We start from the raw sequence: 21,312 nt of genomic DNA, 5'->3' as shown, positions 1-21,312 counted from the left end.
TTTGTGATTAGGGATGGAGATACTGTTAAAAGGACACAAGTCTTGTGTCTTGTCCTTTTCTTGCCTGTGTTGTTTCCCTCCAGTGTTCTGTACCAGAGGTAACAGCAGGTATTAAGTGTAGATTGAGGTTAATGCAGACTGAAGTGTCTGATGTCTAATATGAATGTCCTGAAGCAAGTTCTGTCACTGCAAGCCATAAGCCTGCATTTGACACATGCCATGGTCTTTTTAGCTACCCTGGCAGAAGGCTTAGAGCTGCCATGTAGCTGTGGTCTGCAACTACTCTCCAAGGGTTGCTTTTCCTTCAGCAGAAATGGCTCCAGCTCTGGCTTTTGTTTTGCAGAGCAAAATAAATGTACTCCAGCGTTAGCAGTAAATTATTGAAAGCTGGGAGTCTTGAAGGAATGGGTTTTGGGAATGGTGGTTTAATTTGTGAAGATAGGAGCAAGGTTGTGTTACAGCAGTGAAGCAGTGTGTTCTCAGTGCGCCAATGTGCCACGGCATGTGAAGGCAGATCCCCGGTGAGCCTTGTCCCGGGTAGTAAGTCAGTGCTGTCCCCTGGGTTAGGCACCACCCCTGGGTGGGAGCGCTGGGCGCTGTCTCCCCGCCCCGCCTGGGGCGGGACGGGACTGAAAAGGAGCGGGCAGGGGAACGGGAGGCAGCAGCGACAGCGACACGATGGGGCTGGAGCTGTACCTGGACCTGCGCTCGCAGCCCTGCCGGGCGCTCTACATCTTCGCCCGGAGCAACAACATCCCCTTCGAGTTCAAGCACGTGGAGCTGGCAAAGGGTGAGCGGGGCCGGGGGCTGCGGGGGAATTCCGGTGTCCCAGCCCCGGTCCCAGCCCCGGGCTTTGTGCGTGTGTCCCAGCCCCGGTCCCAGCCCCGGGCTTTGTGCGTGTGTCCCAGCCCCGGGCTTTGTGCGTGTGTCCCGCTCCTGCCCCCGCCGGCACTCGGGGCCCCTTCTCCGCTGCCGGGGGAGATGCTCGAGTGCAGCCCGCGGGTGGAACAGGAGCTCGCTGTCCCCATCAGTGTGAGACGCTGAGAAAGGGGGTGGCCCTCCTGGTATCTACACAAAACCAGTTCCTGATTCTTCAATGCAATCCTGGATTTTAAGTACTGGTTTCACTGTCTGTAAGCCTCTGCAGCAAACAGGACTTTGCCAAGGCATGTGATATCTTTGAAATCGGCCCCACCCCAGCAGAAAATGGGTCTCTGAAAAACACAGACGCTTTTCTGAGAAGTGCTCAGGATGTGCCAGCTCTGAGGCGTTCCCCATTTAGATGGGGAACAAAAAGCTGCAGCCATGGGACGTTCGTGTACGGGTGAGACGGTTGAGGTGTGTGGTTCTTGTTCAGTAATCCAACTTAGAAAAGTTTGTGCTCTGCTAAGCAGCAGCAGTTGCTGCACAACAGCCTTTCTCCTCTTGGCAGGAGTTCACACCCCCTTGGGAGGCTCATGCACCACTTTGGTGAGCTGTCCCCGTGGGTGGGTAGGGCAGGGCAGGGCTGCCCCTCTGGGGGTTCCACTGGGCCAGGTTTGTGGTCAGGTTATTTTGAGAGGGTTGAGGACCAGCTTGTGATGGCTGTGGAGCGAGACAGTGCAGCTGCCAGTAATCTGAACACAGAAATGAAGGGAGGTGGTTTGGTTGGGTTAAAACCAACTGATAACTGGTAGGAGCCTGTCCAAAGGTGTGTTTTCACCAAAGCAGGCCCAAAGATCTGTATCTTCTTTCTTTGTAATTGAAGCTGGTAAAATCTATCCTTCAACCTTTCCAGATAATCTGATGGACTTGAAATTAAGGTAATGCATTGGGCATAAAAAGGCCTCAGTAAGTAATGCTTAAAACCAATGAAAAATGAGAAGGCTCCTGGGAGCTGAAATTGATAAAGGAACAAAAGAGGCTCTGAGTTGAGACAAACCTCAGATGTGTTGCAGTTGAGTCTCTGGGCGTTTTCCTGCACCTGGGCTGTGTGTTGGTTGTACTTTACTGTGGCTTTTCTCCCACTTGTCTCGTAGCAAAAAATTTTTGCAATTGCTAGTAGCTGGGGGCTGGCTCATCTTGTGTCCTTCCCCTTCTTTCCCAATAAATTAAATGTTGTGGGGAGACACTGGAGCAAAGGAGAGGAGACTGGCAGGCAAGGAATGAGCGCACCAAAGAAAATGGAACAATTGAAATGCAAGGATAGGGGAAGTGAGAGGAAGGAAAGGGTATTAGAGAACAGATTCCCAATGCTCTGTGCCCCTTGGCAGTGCCTGCTTTTGGCCTGTGAATTTAAGATGGGTGATTTGGGTGCATCTCATCCCAATCCTGCAGTGTGCATTTCCCATGCTATGGGGCAGCTCTCCAGGCACCTGCACTGGCTACCACAGTGGGGGAGATGTCACTGCACAGGGAGCTGGCACTGCCTCTGAGGGTTTCCTCACTGCGCTGCTCCCTGTCACTGCTCAGTTTATAGGACAGGGTGACAGAACTGAGCTGGAGGGTTACATGTGATGCCCCAGAAAAGCTCTGTGCCCCAGTAGGGCAGGTGTCAGTGAAAGGGGTAGAAACAGTGAGAATGGATGGGAACCACACGACCTTCAAAGGACACCTGAGGACCTGTAATCAGCACATTCATCTTTTTGAGAGGGGTAGGGGAGATGGGCTCTGAGCCAAGTGACAGGGAACAGTCACAAATCAAGTTTGCTAGTACCAGAATAGCTAAATTTGCTTCCAGAGCATCTCCTCTGGCACACAGATTCTCAGATGGCTCCTGCAGCAGGACATGGCACAAGGTTAGTTACACATTACAGAGGCTTGGATACCTGGGCAGCCACACGTGACTGAAGTGAGTGGGTGGAAAAGGCTGTCACAAACACAAGGCTGTCACATAAAACAAGGTTTCTGGGACTGGTTTCAGACTGTTTTAATGGTTTAGAATGGAGTACACTGAGACCTCAGATGAACAAAGCATCTTCTCCTGTCATTCTGCCTGCCTTTTGGGGAGGACCTACAAGATAGCTTAAAAGCAACCTCAAACCTGTATTTGCTCTTACAAAAGAGATGCAAAATTCTCAGGAGATAATTGAAAGATCTGTAATGAAGTACCCATGGCTTTACATGGAATCACAGGAATTTATTTTCATCTGTGGACTTTAGAAAGAGCACTTGAATATAAATTACATTATCTTCCAGAGAAAAGTATTTGCTTGCTCACAGTCCTGCCTTCCTTGGAGGAAAGGGATAGTGAGAGCCCTTTGCTCCAAGGTGCTTGGTGTCCCCTCTGGGTTTGTACAGGACAGGAACCTTCAGGCACAAACTTGCCTGAGTGGATGGAGCCCTAAGCTGTCAAGTGCTGTTGGTATGAAAGGACTCCTAACCATCCTGCCCCTGGTCAAGAGGTGGGTCTGGTATGCAGGCAATAAATAAGTAAGCTGATACCACAGGGTGTACCACAGCTGATACCCCCTCCTCACCCTGCAGAACTTATTCATTGGTTATAAACTTGAAACAAGACTCGATTTGTACACTCAAAAACAAGAACTGAAGCCAGACGGTCCCACAAACTCCTCAGGTGTTTGCAAACAGATCCTGAGTATCCCTGCCGAGTAAAACTTCTCATTTCCCTCCTCAGGGGAGCACAGGACAGAGGAGTTCCGGAAGGTGAATATGCTGATGAAGGTGCCTGCGCTTAGGGATGGTTCTTTCACCTTAACAGAGAGGTGAGGCTCAAATAAGCTCAATACCCTACTACAGTATTGTTTATCCCAATGCTTGGATGCTGCATGTGTACTGCTGGGACTCCAGCCCAGGCAGGTTTTTGTCTCCTTCCCATCCTATGTTCCTGTGTATAACAAACCTGTGTTTCAAGAGAAGCTACCTTATGTAAACAACTTGAACAGCATTAATAGTAGAAAAAGCTGCTGCTTGGAGCTACTTTGCTACTTTGTAGGCAGTGTTTCTGAGCTTAAATACCTGTCCACCTGTCCTGCTCTCTGCCTGCAGCTGGAGGCTGTAGGTCAGTGCAGGAAATGACATGAAGCACCCACTGCTGGAGGGCCAGGCAATGTGAAGCTCAGATTTGGTATATATATACTCATTCTGCAGCTTCTGTTTGCTCAGAACTATACCAGCAGACCACACCTGTCTTGCTGGGCAATTACCTGATATCAGAGATTGCAGTCCACAAGCAGCAGCACAAACTCTCTCCTCTGCTGTGCCCTGCTGCACTTCTCCATCAGGTTTGTGTGGCTGCTTGTCCAGCAGTGCAAAATTTGGGGGGGAAAGAAAGGATGAGGTACTTTAATCTCAGATGATCTGCTCATTGGTCTGTCTTATTCTCTGGGCAGCATTGCAATCCTCCTGTACCTGGTCCATAAATTCAAGACTCCTGATCACTGGTACCCATCTGACCTGCAAAAAAGGGCTAGGGTTGATGAGTTCCTGTCCTGGCAGCACACCAGTGTTCGTGCGAAGGGGAGCAAGTTGTTCTTAACCAAGGTAAAACTGTTATGTACCAAAAATGAAGTGCTAAGAACTATGAGTGACATGGCCTGCCTTTGTGCAGGGCCTTTCTCAGCAAATGTACAAGCTAAGTGAGAGACAGGAACAAAACTGATTTGGCTGCAATTGGCCTGGATCCTTCAGGCTGCAGCCAAAGGTCCAGAGAAATGGATCCTGGGTGAGCAGCTCCCCCCAGACACAGCTCAGTGCTGCCTGCCCAGCTCCATGGAAAGAAACTATCTCCCTCTGGAGAACAACATGCAGGTGCTGGCAGATGATGCACTCTTCCCTTGAGAGGAGACTCTTGTAGTTGAATTTTCAGATGTCTAGGCAGCAGACAAGGAGAGGCAGGAAGTAATGACTGCCATTAATGTTAACCTGGCAAGGTTGATGAGCAGTTCTGGTTGTTCTCATGCGTGGCTGGTGAGGGATCCTCAGAACGTGGCAGTGAGAGTGTGATGACTAGATTTGGAAAAAAGCACATAAAAAGCAACTTTTTTCTTCTCCCTGCCAGGTAATGCTGCCTCTCATCACAGGCCAATCACTTCCTCCAGAGAAACTGGAATTTATTACTGGGGAGCTGAATGTTACCCTGAAGCAGTTTGAGGAAAAGTTCTTGCAGGACAAGCCCTTCATCGCAGGCAGCGAGGTCTCCCTGGCAGACCTTGTAGCACTGGTGGAGCTCATGCAGGTGAGCATCAAGCCAGCACTGCTGGATATGTGAGCTGGGCTGTGGGCAGGGCAGGCCAAAGGTGGGGCTGCTGCATCCCCACCTCTGTAATGGCAGATCTTCCCTGGGGGTTAAATCTTGTTCCCTTTTGATCTTGGCAACAATTAAGTTTACCAGGGAAAACCTACTTAGATGAAACAGTTGTTTCTATAGAAATATGGACAGAATTCGTCAGGAAAGCACAGATATTTGGAAGAGCTGTGTTGGTGTGCATGGACTTCCTTGTTGTGCATTAGACAGTTCTGGGGTTAGCCATGGCAGAGCTCCTTGCTGCACGTCCCAAGGGACAGCAGCTGCTGAGGATGTGATGACCTAAGAGATGAGCTCCACCTAACAGCACGACAGTCTGCTGCCTTGAGCCAGAAGCAAATCCATCCTTGATTTGGTCCCATCCCTGGCAGATGCCTTGTTTGCCTCACTCTGGTGTCTGTCTCTGCAGCCTGTGTGTGCTGGTTACGACTTGTTTGAGGAGAGGCCAAAGTTAAAGGAGTGGCGCAGGCGGGTGGAGGAAGATGTGGGGAAGGAGCTCTTCCAGGAAGCCCACCAAGACATCAGGAACATTAAGAACTTTACTGCTGATCAGCTTGCACCTGAGTTGAAGGAGAATTTCAAGCAGCAGCTCCTAAAGCAGTTTTAGAGGGTTATGCTCTAATAAAATAGATTGTTTTCTGAAGGCTTGTTGTAGTCTTTCAGCATTTCTTCTAAAAATCATACAGAAACAGTATTCCACAAAATGTGCTTCCCTTCATTCACAGCCTTTCTGCAACTTAGAAAGGAAAAAAAATACATCTTAGACTGCCATGAGCTGCTTTTCCCTCTTGTCCACTGCAGCATGGGAACTGTAGCCCTGTAGACTTTTCTTTCATGCTCCAGCACCACTGGGTCTGTTCCAGGGCTGAGGTGAAGCAGTCTGGGTGGGAACAGGGACAGTCAGAACTGCCCTCCCATCTCTGTTCTGAGTTTTCCAGGCCAGAGCAAGGGTTTCCTGAGGATATGGCAGAACATGTGTGTCTGAAACAAGGAAAAACCATTGTAGCAGATGGTTTTCACTTTGCCAAGTGAAAACAGTCTGCTGGAAGATTTTTGCTCTTTAAGAAGGGAACAGGTCAGCTCTTGATGGGAGCCCTACCAGGGCCCTTGGAACACCTGGCCACTAGAGGCTGCTGCATCACCTGTGAGAGCAAAGGGCCACAGTGCCCAGGAGCAGGGAGCTATGCTGGATGCCTCCAAGGGCTGCCTCCAGCTTCTGGCAAGGACAGACTCAATAAAGCTCCTCACCCAGAGACTCACACTACACTCTACAAAGAACATCCTGCACAGTTACAAAAAGCTACTTTGCTTGGTCAAGCTGCTACAAACCACACGGTGCTCTGTCCCTCTCCCAGAGTGGTTTGTCACCACAACAGGAACTGTTCTGGCCAGGCTGTTGGCACTGAGGCTGTGGTGGCTGGGCTAGCAGTGGTAGCAGAGGGAGCTGTGCTGGCCAGCCCCAGGCGAGCAGAGAGCTTGCTCCATGAGCTGAGGAATGTCCCACACACTTTAATGCTCCACTGTTCTTCAGTCAGATCCTCTGTAAAGCCAATGGCTGCATTTGCCAGGTGTTGTAGCTCTGTTTGGATTTGCAATCAGGATCTGGAAGGAAGTGGACATCAAGTCATCATCCACACCTGTGCAGCACCCTTCATAACCTCTTGCCTGTGTCCATTTGTGCCACTCCTGCTTTCCTGTTCTTCTGTCCCTGTGACCTCCCATTTCCAGGTACAGGCCTCCATGAGGAGGGCTCCAGTTTGCAGAATTGTTTTTCTCCCCTCCTTGTTAAGCTGTGTTTGTACCTGGAAGTCTGTTTGTCTCTGCTGATAGTTACACCATCCATGGGGAAGGCTGCACAGTATGCTGGGTGTGAGATGTCAGTTGTCTAAGTGCATGTCAAGTTATTACAGTGCCCAGAAATGGTGAATGTAGCTGCTCAAAGTCTCACACATTCTTTCAGTTGGATCTACTGTTTTGGGGGAAAGAGCCAGCTGGCTTTTCTGTTTGTTTTCTGAGTAAACCTGCCCTTTAGTTCAAAAGGCCACCAACCACAGTCTGCAATGCACATGCTTGCAGGCTGAGGTATAGGAGCCAAGCAGGCTGCTGCCTTTACTTTCCATCCTTCCAACCTACAGGAAATCCCCAATGTCAGTGGTGAAAAGGCACATTTGCCCTCAAACTCTGTCCCTTTCCATGCTGATGCATGCAGGGATGTTTGCCTTTTTACCTAAATTTTTACGGTAAATTTGTTGAGAAGAGCCTGTTGCATGGCAGTGAGCAAAGGCAATGACTGCAGCTCTCTTCTCCCCAAGAGTTCTTGCCTGCCTGGTGCCTGAGCAGCAATCCCTGATGACACTGTACCGTGCAGTTGCCATAGTTGAGTCTCAGAGGTGTTTCTGTTGTACCACCAACCACTTCCTTTCCTGCAGCTGTAGCTTTACCACGCTCACCAGCTGGGCTGCTCTGCACCCCTGCACTTAAAGAGGTGCCTTTGCTGCCTTACAAGGCTGCCCAGCCTCGCTGCACGCTGCTCTTGGCACCTTTGTGCTTGCCCTGACTTTCAGCTTTTCACCTTTCTTGGACAGAGCAAACTTCTGCCAGCATTATAAATATTTCCCACACTTTCTGTTCGAGTATAAGCGCAGCAGAGAAACAATCAAAACCAAGAGTCTATTTTGTAGGGCCCTAATCTTCACAGATCTCACAATGGAGTTCAGAGCCTTTTGTGACACACATCTCCCTGCAGAATCTGCAGATAGGGCTGTTCTGCACACAAACCATTGCACAAGCCAAGGCAAATAAAGTGCGTTTTTTAACTTTTTTTATTTATGATACTTGTAGCACAAGAGCTCCACATAAGAGTCTTGAGGCAATTTTCTGCTTGTTGCAATGAGGAACAACGTTCCTTGAATGTCACCCGTTGTGCACTCCTGCAAGGACAGCTGCCTTCAAAACCAAGCTGCAGCTATGTTCAGAGCTGGCTCTCTGGTGCTCCTGCACTGCTGTTTCACAAAGGATAAGCACACTTGCCTCACTCCAGCCTGGTCATGATGACAGGAAGGGATTTTAAATTGTTTTTCCCATAGTTTCTGCCTGGCATGTATACCGTGACCAGTGGTATTTTGAGCCTTTCAATTCCCAGGGGACAAAGCACCTCTAGAGTAACTCCTTGGATGGCCACAGAGTTATAAACAGATACATCTGCCTTGTTCTTTGCTCTAAATCATGGAGATAAGGCTGCTCATCCTTGTACTTTGCCTTTTGCTACCCCTCCACCTCTGTAGTTTGTTCCTTTGTGTCATTGGATCTTGTCTGGTTCCAGTTCCTAGACTGAAAGCCCCAGGAGCTGCCTGCCAAAACCCAACAGGTTGTGCAAGAGTTTTGCTTGCCTTGGTACAAGGTCTGTTGGGTGCCTACTCCCCTTTCACCCTGAAAAGGGAGAGGGATTACACCTCCACTGTCAGTTTAACGTGTCAGCTTAATCGAACGTGATTGATTCAACTTCCTCAGTTCTTGCCAGGGCTATGTGGAAATATGTGAGAACCTGTGATTTCTGGAATAAAATGAAGCTGTAACACACAAAACAGGAGTAATGTTTAAAAACCAAAAAATGTCCTGAGACTTTTTCTAAATTATTAAGAAATAAACTGCAAAACTTAATGCATTTTTTCTGTCTTGTTTCTGTTTCCAAAATGCTGACAGAGAAAATAAGGGCAGGAAAAATGGTCTTTGAGGTGATGGAGTCAAATGAAAATACAGTGCTAGAAGCACTAGCCTGAAGCCAGGAATAATCAATCAAATGGCCTATATAGGACAGCCAGACAAAAATACCTCTTTGGTTATGTGGGCTGTGCAGTGCAGTCAGCAAACTGGAGAAAATCTTAAGGAAGGAATATTTCCAGGAGGCACATGAAAATATCTTTGAGTTCAGATAGGACTAATGGATCAACTGAACCATGAATAAAGGAGCAAAGTGAACCCACAGTGCTAATGTTTCAGCAGACTGCTGAGATCAGCACTCTTCTCAGTGATATCTCAGAGTATGGGCACGGGAGCACTTCGAGGCACAAAGATTTCTCCCACTACTACCTGTGCAGAGCCACTTTCCTGCTCCTTTTCCCCACTCCCTTAACATTTGAGATTCCTTTGCACTGAAGGAGTTTGAACTCAAGCACCTGCCACAATACCCTGTGAGCTGTGATCTCTAGCATATCAGAGCTGGGTGCAGGTGCTCAAGAGGGTGAACTGTGCTGCAGGGGAAGTGAAGAGTGTGCACAGCCTCTCTCCTTGTTCTGGCTGAGAAGCTGAAAAATTCTTACAGTGCTCTTCTAAATCTGAAAGTTCTAAACCGCTGGAAATGTTCCAGTTTGTAATTTGTCTAGCCCACAAGCTCCCAGTTCAGTATCCAAGCCTTTTCACCATCCTTTACACAAGAAAAAGAGCAACTGATCCTGCAGTTGCCTCTCCCTGCAATTCCATGGCTCTTTCCAGAGCTGTGTGTGACACACAAGCTCTTTGGCACAGCACTGATAGCGAGGTGTCAGCACAGCCGAGGTGGGTTTGACTGGGGGTGACTTTGCCCTGAGTGCTTCAGCTGCTCTATGTCCCAGTCCCTGTGCTCAGGCAGCATGTCACCTTCCCGAATCACACAGCTGTGAAACGCTGCGAGCTCAGTGCAAGGACTTGAATTGAGTCCAAGCTTCTTCAGTTCTCCTTCCCTTGCATGAAAATCCGAAGTGACAAATACTGGGGAGAGAGGAAAGTCACTTTGAGTGAGTATGTAGACATAATGTCCACAGAGAAGTTCTCCACACTTCACTGCCATTCAGATGTCACCTTGCAGCAGAGACTGTGACCAAAGAATTACGTTCAGAACTGAAACCACACTGAGATCTGGTGGTGCGTGATTAACACCGGCTCAGAGGACACTGTGACACTGTGCAAAGGCAGTGTGGCACAACCCTGCAGAACTGTGCGACAAAACTCAGCGTTTTCCTTGTGAGAGTTGTAGTGGGATGCTGTGGGTGAGAGTGGCTCCCGAGCCCCTGCGGTGCCAGCCCAAGCTGTGCAGGGGGGTGACACCTCCTCTGTCACTGCTTAGCACCAACCTCTCATTGGAGGCTGGTCACTGACTGCTCCTCGCAGATTGTCACTACTCACGTTCCCTTCCTTTCCTGAAGGAAAATGAATGAACACGATGCCAGCTCAGCGGGCCAGGGCCGCCTGGCGCTGTGGGAACTCAGTAACCCCTGTCCCAACCCCGGCCCGGCTCTGGGGGCTCTCCTGGGCACCTCCAGCACCCTCCAGTCCCGCGGTGTCGCAGGGCACAGACCCCGCTCGCTGGGGCCCGGGGGAGGGAAGGGGGGAAGGAGGGAAGGGGGGAAGGGGGGAGGGAGGGACGGAGGGCGCCTCCCGCCCGGCGCGGCTCGGCCCATGCGGGGCGGCTCCGGGCGCTCGGCCGCAGAGCCGCGGCAGCTCCCGGCAGGGCGGCCCGCTCGAGATGGGGCTGGAGCTGTACCTGGACCTGCTGTCGCAGCCCTGCCGCTCCATCTACATCTTCGCCCGGAGCAACAACATCCCCTTCGAGTTCAAGCACGTGGAGCTGTTCAAAGGTGGGGCGGGAGGCGGCGGGGCCGGGGCGGGCGCGGCCCGGCGGGGCCCGGGCTCAGCCCCTCTCTTGGCTCTTGGCAGACTCGGTGCTGGGGAAGAAGCCGGCGGCGGGGAGCGGCGCGGAGCAGCCCCGGGCAGGTGAGGGCAGGGCAGGGGCTGGCAGGGCAGGGCAGGGGTCGGCAGGGTAGGGGTTGGCAGGGTCCCGCAGCCCGAGCGCGTCCCCGGGCGGGAGGAGCGGACGGGCCCCGCAAGCGCTCGGCGCTCAACGCGATCCCCGGGCGGGGCCGCCCCGAGCTCCCCCTGCAGCCACGGACCTGTGGGGCTCTGCTCTCACAGACCTGCGGGGCTTTGCTCTCCCGGACCTGTGGGGCTCTGCTCTCACAGACCTGCGGGGCTTTGCTCTCCCGGACCTGCGGGGCTCTGCTCTCACAGACCTACGGGGCTTTGCTCTCCCGGACCTGCGGGGCTCTGCTCTCACAGACCTGCGGGGCTTTGCTGTCACGGACCTGCGGGGCTCTGCTCTCCCGGACCTGCGGGGCTTTGCTCTCCCGGACCTGCGGGGCTCTGCTCTCCCGGACCCCGGGAACGCCTTCGCCTCCCGGCCCTGGAGCAGCAGCGCGTCCTTCAGCCGCTGAGAGGAAAGGACGAGCTCCCCGGGTCACCCGGGTGATGCTGAGTCCCCTCGCTGCCCAGGGGCACTGAACGCAGGGTTGGACCGTGCGGCTCCAGTTCCCAGAGCAGTCTCGTAGCTCTGCTGTATCTATTTTTGTGGGTCTCCGAGGAATGTTGCTCTAGCCATCTCTAGCAAATTAGTCACACTGACAGGCGAGGAGTGCTCTGGGAATGCTGTACTTTGAGGAAACACTCAGCTGTTCAGGCTCCTCCAACTGTATGATTACTGCCCAGTTAAATGTTGTGTTTTCCTAGTAAATTGTTACTTTTGTGCCTAAGGCAAACCTTGTTACTTGGAAACCCTTGGCTGAGGATTAGGTGATTAGGCAGGTATGTCATTGGCAAATAGAGTGGGATTTTTCCCCTTCTATTTCCATAAAATCTTCTCCACTGCTCTTGAGATTTCCTCATGTGTGCAGCCTGCCCTGCTTGCTCACTATGGATATTCTGCTTGTTAAATTTACACCTCAAAGCCCAGCAATACACACTGTGTGTGTATCTATATCTATCTATATGTCTGTATCTCCATCCATCCTTGGGAGTCATCAAGAGCTAATTACCCCAGACACAACTGGTGTTAAACAGAACTGTAAGTCAAGCCAACAAGACAGGAATTATAAAGATGGGCCACCCAACACTACTAAACAAAAAGTCTGGCTCTGCTGGCTGGAAGAGAGACACAAGCTTAAATTCTGCTAAACTGCAAATACAAATATTGGTTTCTATTTTCATACCATAAGCAGTGGTTCCCAATGAAGCTGCCTGGATTTAGTGCTCACACCAAGGCATTTACCAGTTCACAGCTCAGTCAGTCTCAGCACAGGTCTTTTATGTCTATTTACAAACCAAAGTGACTGATGCCATCCCTGGGCTGTGGTGCAGGCTGTGCCACAGACACTGACCTCCCATCCAACCTGCTGTAATGACATATTAGCCCCAACAGGGAACAAATATACTCTATTCCTGCTAGAATTGCTGTATGATGAAAGCTCTCTGAAATCTGATTCAGGCTGCCCTCACCCACTGCTTACTTCTCATGTCCTTGTTTCTTAGTTTCCTGCTGCCCTGGATAATAAACACAGACAGCAGGACAACCAAACAGCTGGGTCTAACCAGTCACTGCTCATTAGCTGTAAGCATTTCTGGCTGGCAACTTTCTACTGCATTTTCTAAAGACCAACTGAACACTACAGATCTCACCAGAGCTGGGTGTGTGGTGACCACTGGCCCTTGGGGTCCTTCTAGAAGCACAGAACAAAGCACCTTCCCTGAGCAACTCCTTGCACGACAGCAGATTTACAAACATTTGCCTCGCTGTTTCTGTGATACAAATCATGGGAGTGAGGCATCCTGTACTTTACCCGTTGATTTTTGGACATTTTTTATTTTTACACTCAGTTTTCTCAATTATTAGGCTTAACTTGTGCTTTCTGTCATACTATTTTTAAGAAACCCTACCTAGGGTTTCCTGCCTCTCTTGACAGTGTTGCCTGGTTCTGCTGTGCAGATGGAACTTCTTGCCCAGCTAATCTGAAAGCCATCATCACAGCAGGCAGCCAGAGACTTTTTCTAATGGAAGGGAAAATGTGGGTTTGAATCCCTTCAAATAGCAGATTAATGTAAACCTTAGTCTCTGATGAAGCTACTTACACTGGAATTAAAAAAAAAAAAACAAAAAAAACCGAATAGTACTTCTCAAAGAAGAAACAAAGTAGAGCCTAGTGATCTGGAAAGGAGAACAAGTGTAATGTATGCTCTGCTTGATTTAACTCATTTTGTGAAATCGCTATAAGGGAAAGCAGTCTGTAATTGTCATGCAGCAAGCTGCCTTCTCCCAGCCTTTCCCAAACCAGCTGCAAATAAACTTGTTTGTCCAGAGGCTGGTTTTATTTCCCAGAGATTATTTCCTATTGCATGTTTGTCCAGTAATGTAGACACTACCACTGCTTCCTCTGTGGGTACAAACAGTTCTTCGAGATGCGGATCACTCTAAGTTAATGATCCTTTTTCTTGTCTTTTTTTTTGAACAAAGGGATTTTTGTACAAGACCTCCTGCTGGTCGTGCTGGTTTGATCAGGATTTGCACCTTAATTGTCATATCTCCTCAGGAGCACCAAAAACAGGCAAAGCAAACTAGTTCCTCACAGCTTTTTTTACTCAGGTGCTCCTGGGCTGTTGTGCAATTCCCTGGCGTTTAACTGCAGACCGACAAGTCTGGTGCCAGCTGTGGGAAACTGAAAGCCTGATAAGATAGTCAGCTGTTAATTCCTCCAAGGAACTGTGGTGTGTAAATTCTTATGGAATGGTGCCTTCCTCCTGTGTTTTCCTGTTAGAAGTAGGCTGACATACAGAGCCAGAGTAACACAGAGTGAGGAGTAGTGCAGGCTTGGGGTGTTTGAGCTTCCCTGCCCCTAGCCAAAATCCACTCTGTCAGAACGTTCTGCAAGTATCCTGGTACCTGAGTCAAGCAAGAGAGCTGTTAGAAATACAAACTGCTCCATGCCACAGGCCCAGCCTGAGCTGAGTGCCCTCTGCAGACAGCTCTCACACTGACTCTGCCATTTCATTCCCTTTCAGCTGTGAGCTATGACCCTATTGGGAAAACCTCACACAGTTCACTGATCATCCAGCTGGCTGCAGGTGTTTCATTTATCACACAAGGCAGGTGCACTCCTCACCTCAGACTTATCTGTTCGTGTCCTTAGGGCCATCAAATAGTGAAGGTGCAGGCAAAGTCAGCCTCTTGAAGAAAGTACCAGCACTGAAGGATGGAGACTTCACGCTTGCGGAATGGTAAGAACTCAGTCCTTTGACTTCCTTGGGTACCAGCAATCTGTGCTGCATTCAGAAGATGTCATTCCCATGGAATAATTAAGGATCACAGAATATATGAACATGCTGGTTATTTTTAATAGTGTAACCTCATTTGGTCTCTTTCTACTTTATGTTTGAATTATCTTTCAGAATGTAAACAACTCAGCTGACTTAGCTTCTTCATCTCACCCTGAATGCACTTACCTCAAAATGGGATTATAAACATTTCTGGGAGTTGTTTAAAGCTTATAAAAATCCCTTTCACCCTAGTAAAAGAAATCCCTTTTACTCTAGGAAAGAATTCTGTTTATCTGGATTAGTCATAAAGGCTGAGTGAACATCTACACAGATAAAATTTAGGTTTTACATTACAAGATTAATATGGAGGCTGATTAATGATGTCATAATACTGAAACAATTGAACTACAGCAGTATCAGCATGGTTGGGGTGTCTGCATTTTCTTCCATTTTGTCAGCACATTTTCTGTGGCATCTTTTTTTGTAGTAATAGCCTAAGAATTGTTGCAGATGACTAAGATATTTTTCCGTCTGACTTCTGCCAGTTAGTGAAAGTATAAACATCTGGACAAACACAAAAGGATTCTGTAGGGTTTCCTTGCTGAGACTTCAGTGGAAGCTGCATGTAGAAAACCTGATGAAAAGGCAGCAATAACCCATCAGAGAGTTTCATTTAGTACACAGGCACAGAAACAGCACAGGTCTCAGAGAAATGGGTCAGAAGTCTCAGGGTCAAGCAAGGTAACTCCAACAATTGGAGTTACCATCACTGGTGGATGATCATGGAGGTTTATTGTCTGTTTACCCCAGTAGTGTCCAGCAGCACCATAGAACAGTGCTGTGATTTTCCAGCAGGTTAAAGTTTTCATGGAAGCTGAGGTGATTAAGGGGCACTGATGTCAACATGAATTAGATGCCTTTATATGGTTCCTAGACTCTACTGGAAATCCTTATCTGAATGCTTTTAGTGGAAGCAACAAGCTGAGAAGGAGCAGGAGAGGGAGCTCAGGCAAAAGCATTGTGCATCATAACTGCAGCCCCTTTTTTGTCTCCTGCTGATGCTGAGCAGCACTGCCATTCTGCTGTACCTGAGCCGGAAGTACAACACCCCTGACCACTGGTACCCCTCAGACATCCAGAAACGGGCCCGGGTGGATGAGTACCTGTCCTGGCACCACACTAACATCCGGGCTAATGCTCCTAAGACCATGTGGATCAAGGTAAGGAGACTGAATGTAAAAATGGCAGTAAAGTGGTGTTTTCCTGTGAGAAAACTGAGCATTTTAACAGCTCCAATTCAGAGGCATTTTGTCAAGATGAAACAACAAACCTGGGCCATTCCTAGCTGAAAGGAGCTGTTGGAGAGGGAGTTGTTCCAAACTAAACAACATCAGGATTTGGCAAAAGCAGGTTTGGCCATTTTGGTTTTTCCCTTAAAGAAGGTCTGGTACAGAAGATCTCAGTGCCAACAGACTATGCCTGGATTTGTGAGTGAATATGTAACAGGCTTAGGATTGCTTCCAAGGGCCTCCCCCTCCCTGCACAGCTGTGCAGAGTGTGCACATAGGCAGAGTTTGGCTTTGGTGAACATGTGTTTTGTTACTGGAAGCAGAAAGACTTGCATTCTTCATACAAGTCCCTGCAGCCTCCTTAGAGTGGAAATGCAGAAGGAGCCTTCTGCTTCCAGCACACTTATGTGCTTCTCTGAAATAGGCTCAGGAACAGAGAGGAGAGAGACACTGAGAGGCAGATTTTCTTTATTCAGTGTAGTCAAGCCAATTTACATTCAGGCAAAAATTACCTGATTCATCCTGAGCCAGAAAATCATTTAGTATCAGATGATTTTGCTGGATACCTATTTCCAGCCAACTCACCAGACAGTTAATGCAGCTGTCCCTAGAGAGATCTAGGTGCAAGTGTAGTTCTGTGAGAGCAGCTGGTATGGAATTTCAGATGAAATCAGGATTGCTAGTAAACAGGTAAGAATTTCACTCCTCCATTGTAAAGTTTGCCCTTGTTTGTGCCTGACAAAGCACATCAGGACTCATTTATCTTCTTGGATTTATTAATATTTTATTTTTTTGGCTGTAGAGTACAGAGAAGCAATTCAAATATGAGTCAGATTCATACAAGAAGCAGTTTCTTCCAGCCTCTGCAGGCTGTCACTGTAGTGCTCCAAGGGAAAGAAATCCAACTAATCATGATGATGATGATTAAATAGCCCAGCTGCAGAAAAGGTCCTCAGAATAGCTGTAAATATGGGAATAAAGCCACCAAGTAAGAGATGCATATTAGCTAGAAATGGGAGAAGATAGACAGCCCTGAGATAAGGAAAAGGAAGAAGATGCTGTTTCAAGCAATTTTACCCAAAGATCCCATCATGCATAATTGGAATCAGGGAGAGAACTGGCCATGAATTTTCTGATGAAATAGATTCCACATGTATTTGGCCAAAATTCTAACTTGGATTAAGCAATCCCAACTTAAATTGTTGACTACACTAGCAGTAACTAGAAATTCAGTCCACTCACACTGATTGAAATTTGTATCTTTAATTTTGATTCTCTAAATAAACCGTACTTTAGCTGTGGAAGGTGAAGGCAGCAAAGCAGTGAAACACTGCAGGCTCCAGTTGTGCATACACCTCTGTGACTGGTGAAAAATATTGTGGACAGGCAACTACCCCCTGTGCCAGCAAATCTGTGCAGACACAAAGACTGCACTTATGTGACTGCTCCAGAAAAATTTCTAGTGGTTTAAAGAAGGATGCTCTGAGTCACAGAAAGGTTTCTGTAAAAATGCTATTGACCACTTCCAACCTTGCTGGCTGATGTCACACAGAGGAAGCCATTTCTGTCTCTCCAGCCAGTGCTGATGAATTCCAGTCCTTCCAATGCTCCTGCCACAGCCACCACCATTCCCTCTGTCACCCTGCAGGACAGGCAGCTGCCTGCAGCACCCAGTTCCACAGCAGGGTAGCTGGCAGGGATGGCTGCTGGTGACACAGAGGATGTAGCAGGGGTGACTGTGGCAGAGATTTGTCTTCCCTGGAGCTGTTGCCCATTTCTCTTTTGTAGCCCAACAAGGTGAAGTGGGAGGGCACAGCTGCCAGGCACAAAATGAGATGAGGATCCTTGATTTTGTTCTGCACATTGCTGCTGATTATCTGGAGGTCACTTAGCACTGCTGCTGTGCTCTCTGTCCAGGAGCTGCCACAGTCCATGAAGCTCTGCCATCCCCTTCTGTGGCTTTATTCCAGATCACTGATTATCATGGGCTGTAACTTAAATTACTACTACCAAAGAAGATGATCATATGTGTACTGTTATGTCCCCTCTCTCCTCAGGTGTTGATTCCCCTCTTCACAGGGCAGCCACTGCCCTCAGAGAAGCTCCAGGAGGTTATGGAGGGGCTGTCCACTTCCCTGAAGCAATTTGAGGAGAGGTTTCTGCAGGACAAGGCTTTTATCATTGGGAGTGAGATCTCCCTGGCAGATCTGGTGGCCATTGTGGAACTGATGCAAGTGAGTGCTGGAGTGTGGTGAGGAAGTGTCAGCACAAGGGAAAACAGATGCTGCTGAGCAGGGAGGGTGCAGCATGTGGTAACACTTCACTAGGAGGAGAGGCGAGGGCATATCTCGGCAGAACTGGCCTGAGACAATGGGGAGAATGTGGGAGTGGGTTCAGAACAGCAGTGAAAATAAAAAAAGCTGTCTGCAACCGATCTCTTTTGTTTCTCATCACTAGCAACAACCTCTTCTTCACTTTTTATTGTGACTTTATTTTTAACCTCCAGAGAAGGAAGTAATATATATATGAGAAGCAAGCAGACAGGTCTGAGACAATCATATAGGAATATTTCTATCACTCAAGAATATAATACTTGCTCATGCCATGTCTGGAAAACAAAAGAATTAATCTCAGACAGGCAATCAAATTAAGTCTTACAAACTGGTTGTTCCCTGCCAGACCACCATGGCCTGGATCCTGCAGCCCAGCAGTGATTTCTTTTTCCCAGTTCAGTGTCCAAGGGGCTGAAACAGTTCTGCTTCTCTACATTGTGTTCCAGAGAATGGCAGAGGCAGAAAGCAGAAGGGGGGTAGATGATGCTAGTTAGGACACTGGTTCAGTTAAACACTTTTGTGCTGGGTGTTGCTGTATAATCCAGCACTCTGTACTACAAACTGGGCAGTGGTCTCTGGAACTGCCAGCCCATCACATCTTCAGTGTCGTGGCTGAAAATCACTCACAGAATGTGGTCATCTGTGCTGCACTAAACAGCTATTCCAGCACCTAGGAGCTGAGTTGTCAATGCCCTTTGAAACACAGGTTAGCTTTTGTGTCCCCCAGATAGGAGATTTCCCTTCTTCCTACTGCTCCTCTATGAGCTCTTCCCTTTTTTATCCCTTTACCTGCACCTGCAAGCAAACTTTTAATGCCTGTTGTGTCAGTGAAGGAGTGACTGCCCCAAGCCTCACTGTTGCTCTCTCCCCTTTCTGCAGCCTGTTGGAGTTGGTTGTGACATCTTTGAAGACAGACCCAGGCTGAGGGAGTGGCGCAGGCGGGTGGAGGATGCTGTGGGGAAAGAGCTTTTCTTCCAAGCCCATGAGATGATCCTCAATATCAAAGAACTGAGCAACATTCAAATTGATCCGCAGCTGAAAGAGCAACTGGCGCCTGTGTTGATGAAGATGTTGAAATGAATTAACCTATCTTAGCATTTTTCCTGCCTTTTTTTGGTCCTTCTTAACTTCTTCTCTGACATCCAGTTCTACATGTAACTGGAAAGAGCACTGTTACTCTAATACAGAAATTGCCGAGTGTTCCGTCCCTGGGCCAGGTCTTTCTTGTATCTTTGGGGGTGGAAGCTAGGGAAAGTTTAAGATCTACAACATTAAATTTATACTGAGGGCTGAAGCCCTACAGGTCACTTAACATGCATCTGGATTTTATTTCAGTGTCAGTCTTCTCAGAGATGGTAGAGACAAGAACGGTATTTCCTGACAGAATTCAAGCCAGCTTATAAACCGGGAATGTTAAAGAACTGAATAGGATGAGGATCATTGTTTTCAATTTTAACATTTGTACTGCAAAGTGTGCCTGATCCTCATCTTCCCACCATGTGTCTGCACAGACAAGTAGAGCACAAAACTACTTCACAAAAGTGAAAAGAAGTTTTAGAAGTTTCTTGTTGTTGGGGCATCTTGCTTGACTGTCCATGTACATTCCACACTTCTTTTTCCCTTGAAATTCCTTTGAGAAATTTCTTTGTATTCATCTACAGCTGTGAATCTTTATAATTCTTCAGTTTAACTGCTGCTTTGGATTTCTGAAAGCCTGGGTCCTGTTGGTGCTCTGTCCACCTGCACACACGTGTGACAGCAGCTCTTCTTGGAGATTGCTGCTGCTGGTGGCCACAGCCTTGGAATAACTGCCTACCTAAAATACCATGCTGATATTATATAGGGAGTACCCTGAAACAATGCATTCACAGTGCTTTTGTGAAAGAGAGTATAACAGTAAACAAATTGGGGTTTTTTTTTCTATGGTAATGCTGTAATAGCAATCCACATTTCTCCTAGGAAATGCAGAGAGGGAGTAAATGCAGACGTGCTCTTCTGAGACTGTTTTGGATGGAAGTTCACCAAGTAGGTCACCCTGTGCAGCTGAAGTAATGAGAGAGATTTTGTGGCATTGAGCAACACATGCATCACAATAAAAGGGCAAAGAGTTGTTTTGGAGCTTTTGGGCTCTTTTTCTTGGCTGTTTGTTTCTGCTCAGTTATAGCTCAAATACAAAATCCTTTTGTATTGCAGTACAATTTATGAGGTAAAACTGAGCAAATCCAATCACTTCCAGTTTCTTCAGTTGCAAATAACAAATTGTAAAGGATGCAGAAATTGGTGGAATATTTATCTGCATGTTTCCATTCATAAGTAGTTGTTGACCTTACTCTAAAATCCTCACCAAAAAATTCTTCCTATAAAGACTAAATCAAAATGACTAATGGAATTCAGGAATTGCTTCTTTCACTAATCAAATAACAACTTTTTTGTTTTTCCTCCAGTGCTACCATGTCTTGGCTAGTGACGTTTTTTGCTGGTAAGTTCTAAAAATCCTGTTGTTTTCTCATGGTGTTTTTCACCAAGGTTTCAGTTCTAGATACTACTCTGTCCTAGAAATCATTTCCCAGCCTTATTCCTGGCTGATTTTTGCACATGACTCTTTGTGCCAGTATTGTCTTCACTAGCAGCAGTGAAGGCCAAGCAATTCCCTAAGCAAAAAAAAAGAGCAATTTCATCAGTTTTCATCAGTTGTCTAGAACTGTGGAAAACCAAGATGTCACATTACACAAGGTAAATTTTCCCAACAGTTTTGTGCCTTAAATGACCTTTTAGTAGAGCTGGTTCATAACCCTTTGCTGTAAACGAGCTCTTGGAACCTCAGTGGACAATAGCTCAGCTTCTAAGAAGCCTCTGATCTCTACTTTAGACACCTCTGATCTGTACTTTAGACACCTCTGGTCTGTACTTTAGACATCTCTGGTTTGTAGTTTGGACCATCCCTGTGAGCCAGCCTGCCAGGGTCACTTACCAGCCTGGGAGCTCAAAGTCCTGATTGCTCAAAGTCCTTGTAATTAATACAGTAAACATCTCTGCTTGCTTTTTAATTTCTTGTACTGTTGGTTGTTCAGAGAAATCACCGCACTTCCATTCTCAACCCTCCCTGCACAGCGGTGTCTTTTGTAGTGACCTGAAATGTTTTTCCACTGGCAGTAAGGGCCGTCACAAAATTGATTTTATCCATCCTTTGATGAGATTTTGTGACTTTGTGACTTGGTCAGGTGGATCTCAAGAAGCTCAGCAGAGCTGAAAACACATCCCTGGGACATGGAGGTCCATGAGACCACAAAGCTGAAGGGGATTCTGTGCTCCTTCATCATTCTAAATGGAG

At 47.7% G+C, this 21,312-nt stretch overlaps 2 protein-coding genes across 2 annotated transcripts; both read left to right on the top strand.

Moving 5' to 3' along the window:
- Positions 1-47: 47 nt before the first annotated feature.
- GSTT2B (glutathione S-transferase theta 2B) lies at positions 48-5,888 on the top strand. The gene is made up of 5 exons (XM_033075827.1): positions 48-790; positions 3,617-3,704; positions 4,332-4,482; positions 5,000-5,176; positions 5,655-5,888. Exons 1-5 carry the CDS (start codon positions 679-681, stop codon positions 5,850-5,852), a joined length of 726 nt encoding a protein of 241 aa, XP_032931718.1. The 5' UTR covers positions 48-678; the 3' UTR covers positions 5,853-5,888.
- A 4,809-nt stretch (positions 5,889-10,697) lies between these two features.
- LOC117004757 (glutathione S-transferase theta-1) lies at positions 10,698-21,028 on the top strand. The gene is made up of 6 exons (XM_033075826.1): positions 10,698-10,857; positions 10,937-10,993; positions 14,233-14,320; positions 15,429-15,579; positions 17,706-17,882; positions 18,861-21,028. Exons 1-6 carry the CDS (start codon positions 10,746-10,748, stop codon positions 19,059-19,061), a joined length of 786 nt encoding a protein of 261 aa, XP_032931717.1. The 5' UTR covers positions 10,698-10,745; the 3' UTR covers positions 19,062-21,028.
- Positions 21,029-21,312: the final 284 nt, after the last annotated feature.

This window comes from Catharus ustulatus, chromosome 18 (genome assembly GCF_009819885.2).
Source record: "Catharus ustulatus isolate bCatUst1 chromosome 18, bCatUst1.pri.v2, whole genome shotgun sequence".
NCBI lineage: Eukaryota > Metazoa > Chordata > Aves > Passeriformes > Turdidae > Catharus > Catharus ustulatus.
This window is presented reverse-complemented; position numbering and strand designations above follow the sequence as displayed.

Excerpts from the sequence above, each read along its gene's own strand:
- GSTT2B (XM_033075827.1), top strand. The coding sequence starts at position 679 with ATGGGGCTGGAGCTGTACCTGGACCTGCGCTCGCAGCCCTGCCGGGCG. Across the intron at positions 791-3,616 it reads GCACGTGGAGCTGGCAAAGG|GGGAGCACAGGACAGAGGAG; the intron begins GTGAGCGGGGCC and ends TTCCCTCCTCAG. Across the intron at positions 5,177-5,654 it reads CACTGGTGGAGCTCATGCAG|CCTGTGTGTGCTGGTTACGA; the intron begins GTGAGCATCAAG and ends CTGTCTCTGCAG.
- LOC117004757 (XM_033075826.1), top strand. The coding sequence starts at position 10,746 with ATGGGGCTGGAGCTGTACCTGGACCTGCTGTCGCAGCCCTGCCGCTCC. Across the intron at positions 14,321-15,428 it reads GACTTCACGCTTGCGGAATG|CACTGCCATTCTGCTGTACC; the intron begins GTAAGAACTCAG and ends GATGCTGAGCAG. Across the intron at positions 17,883-18,860 it reads CCATTGTGGAACTGATGCAA|CCTGTTGGAGTTGGTTGTGA; the intron begins GTGAGTGCTGGA and ends CCCTTTCTGCAG.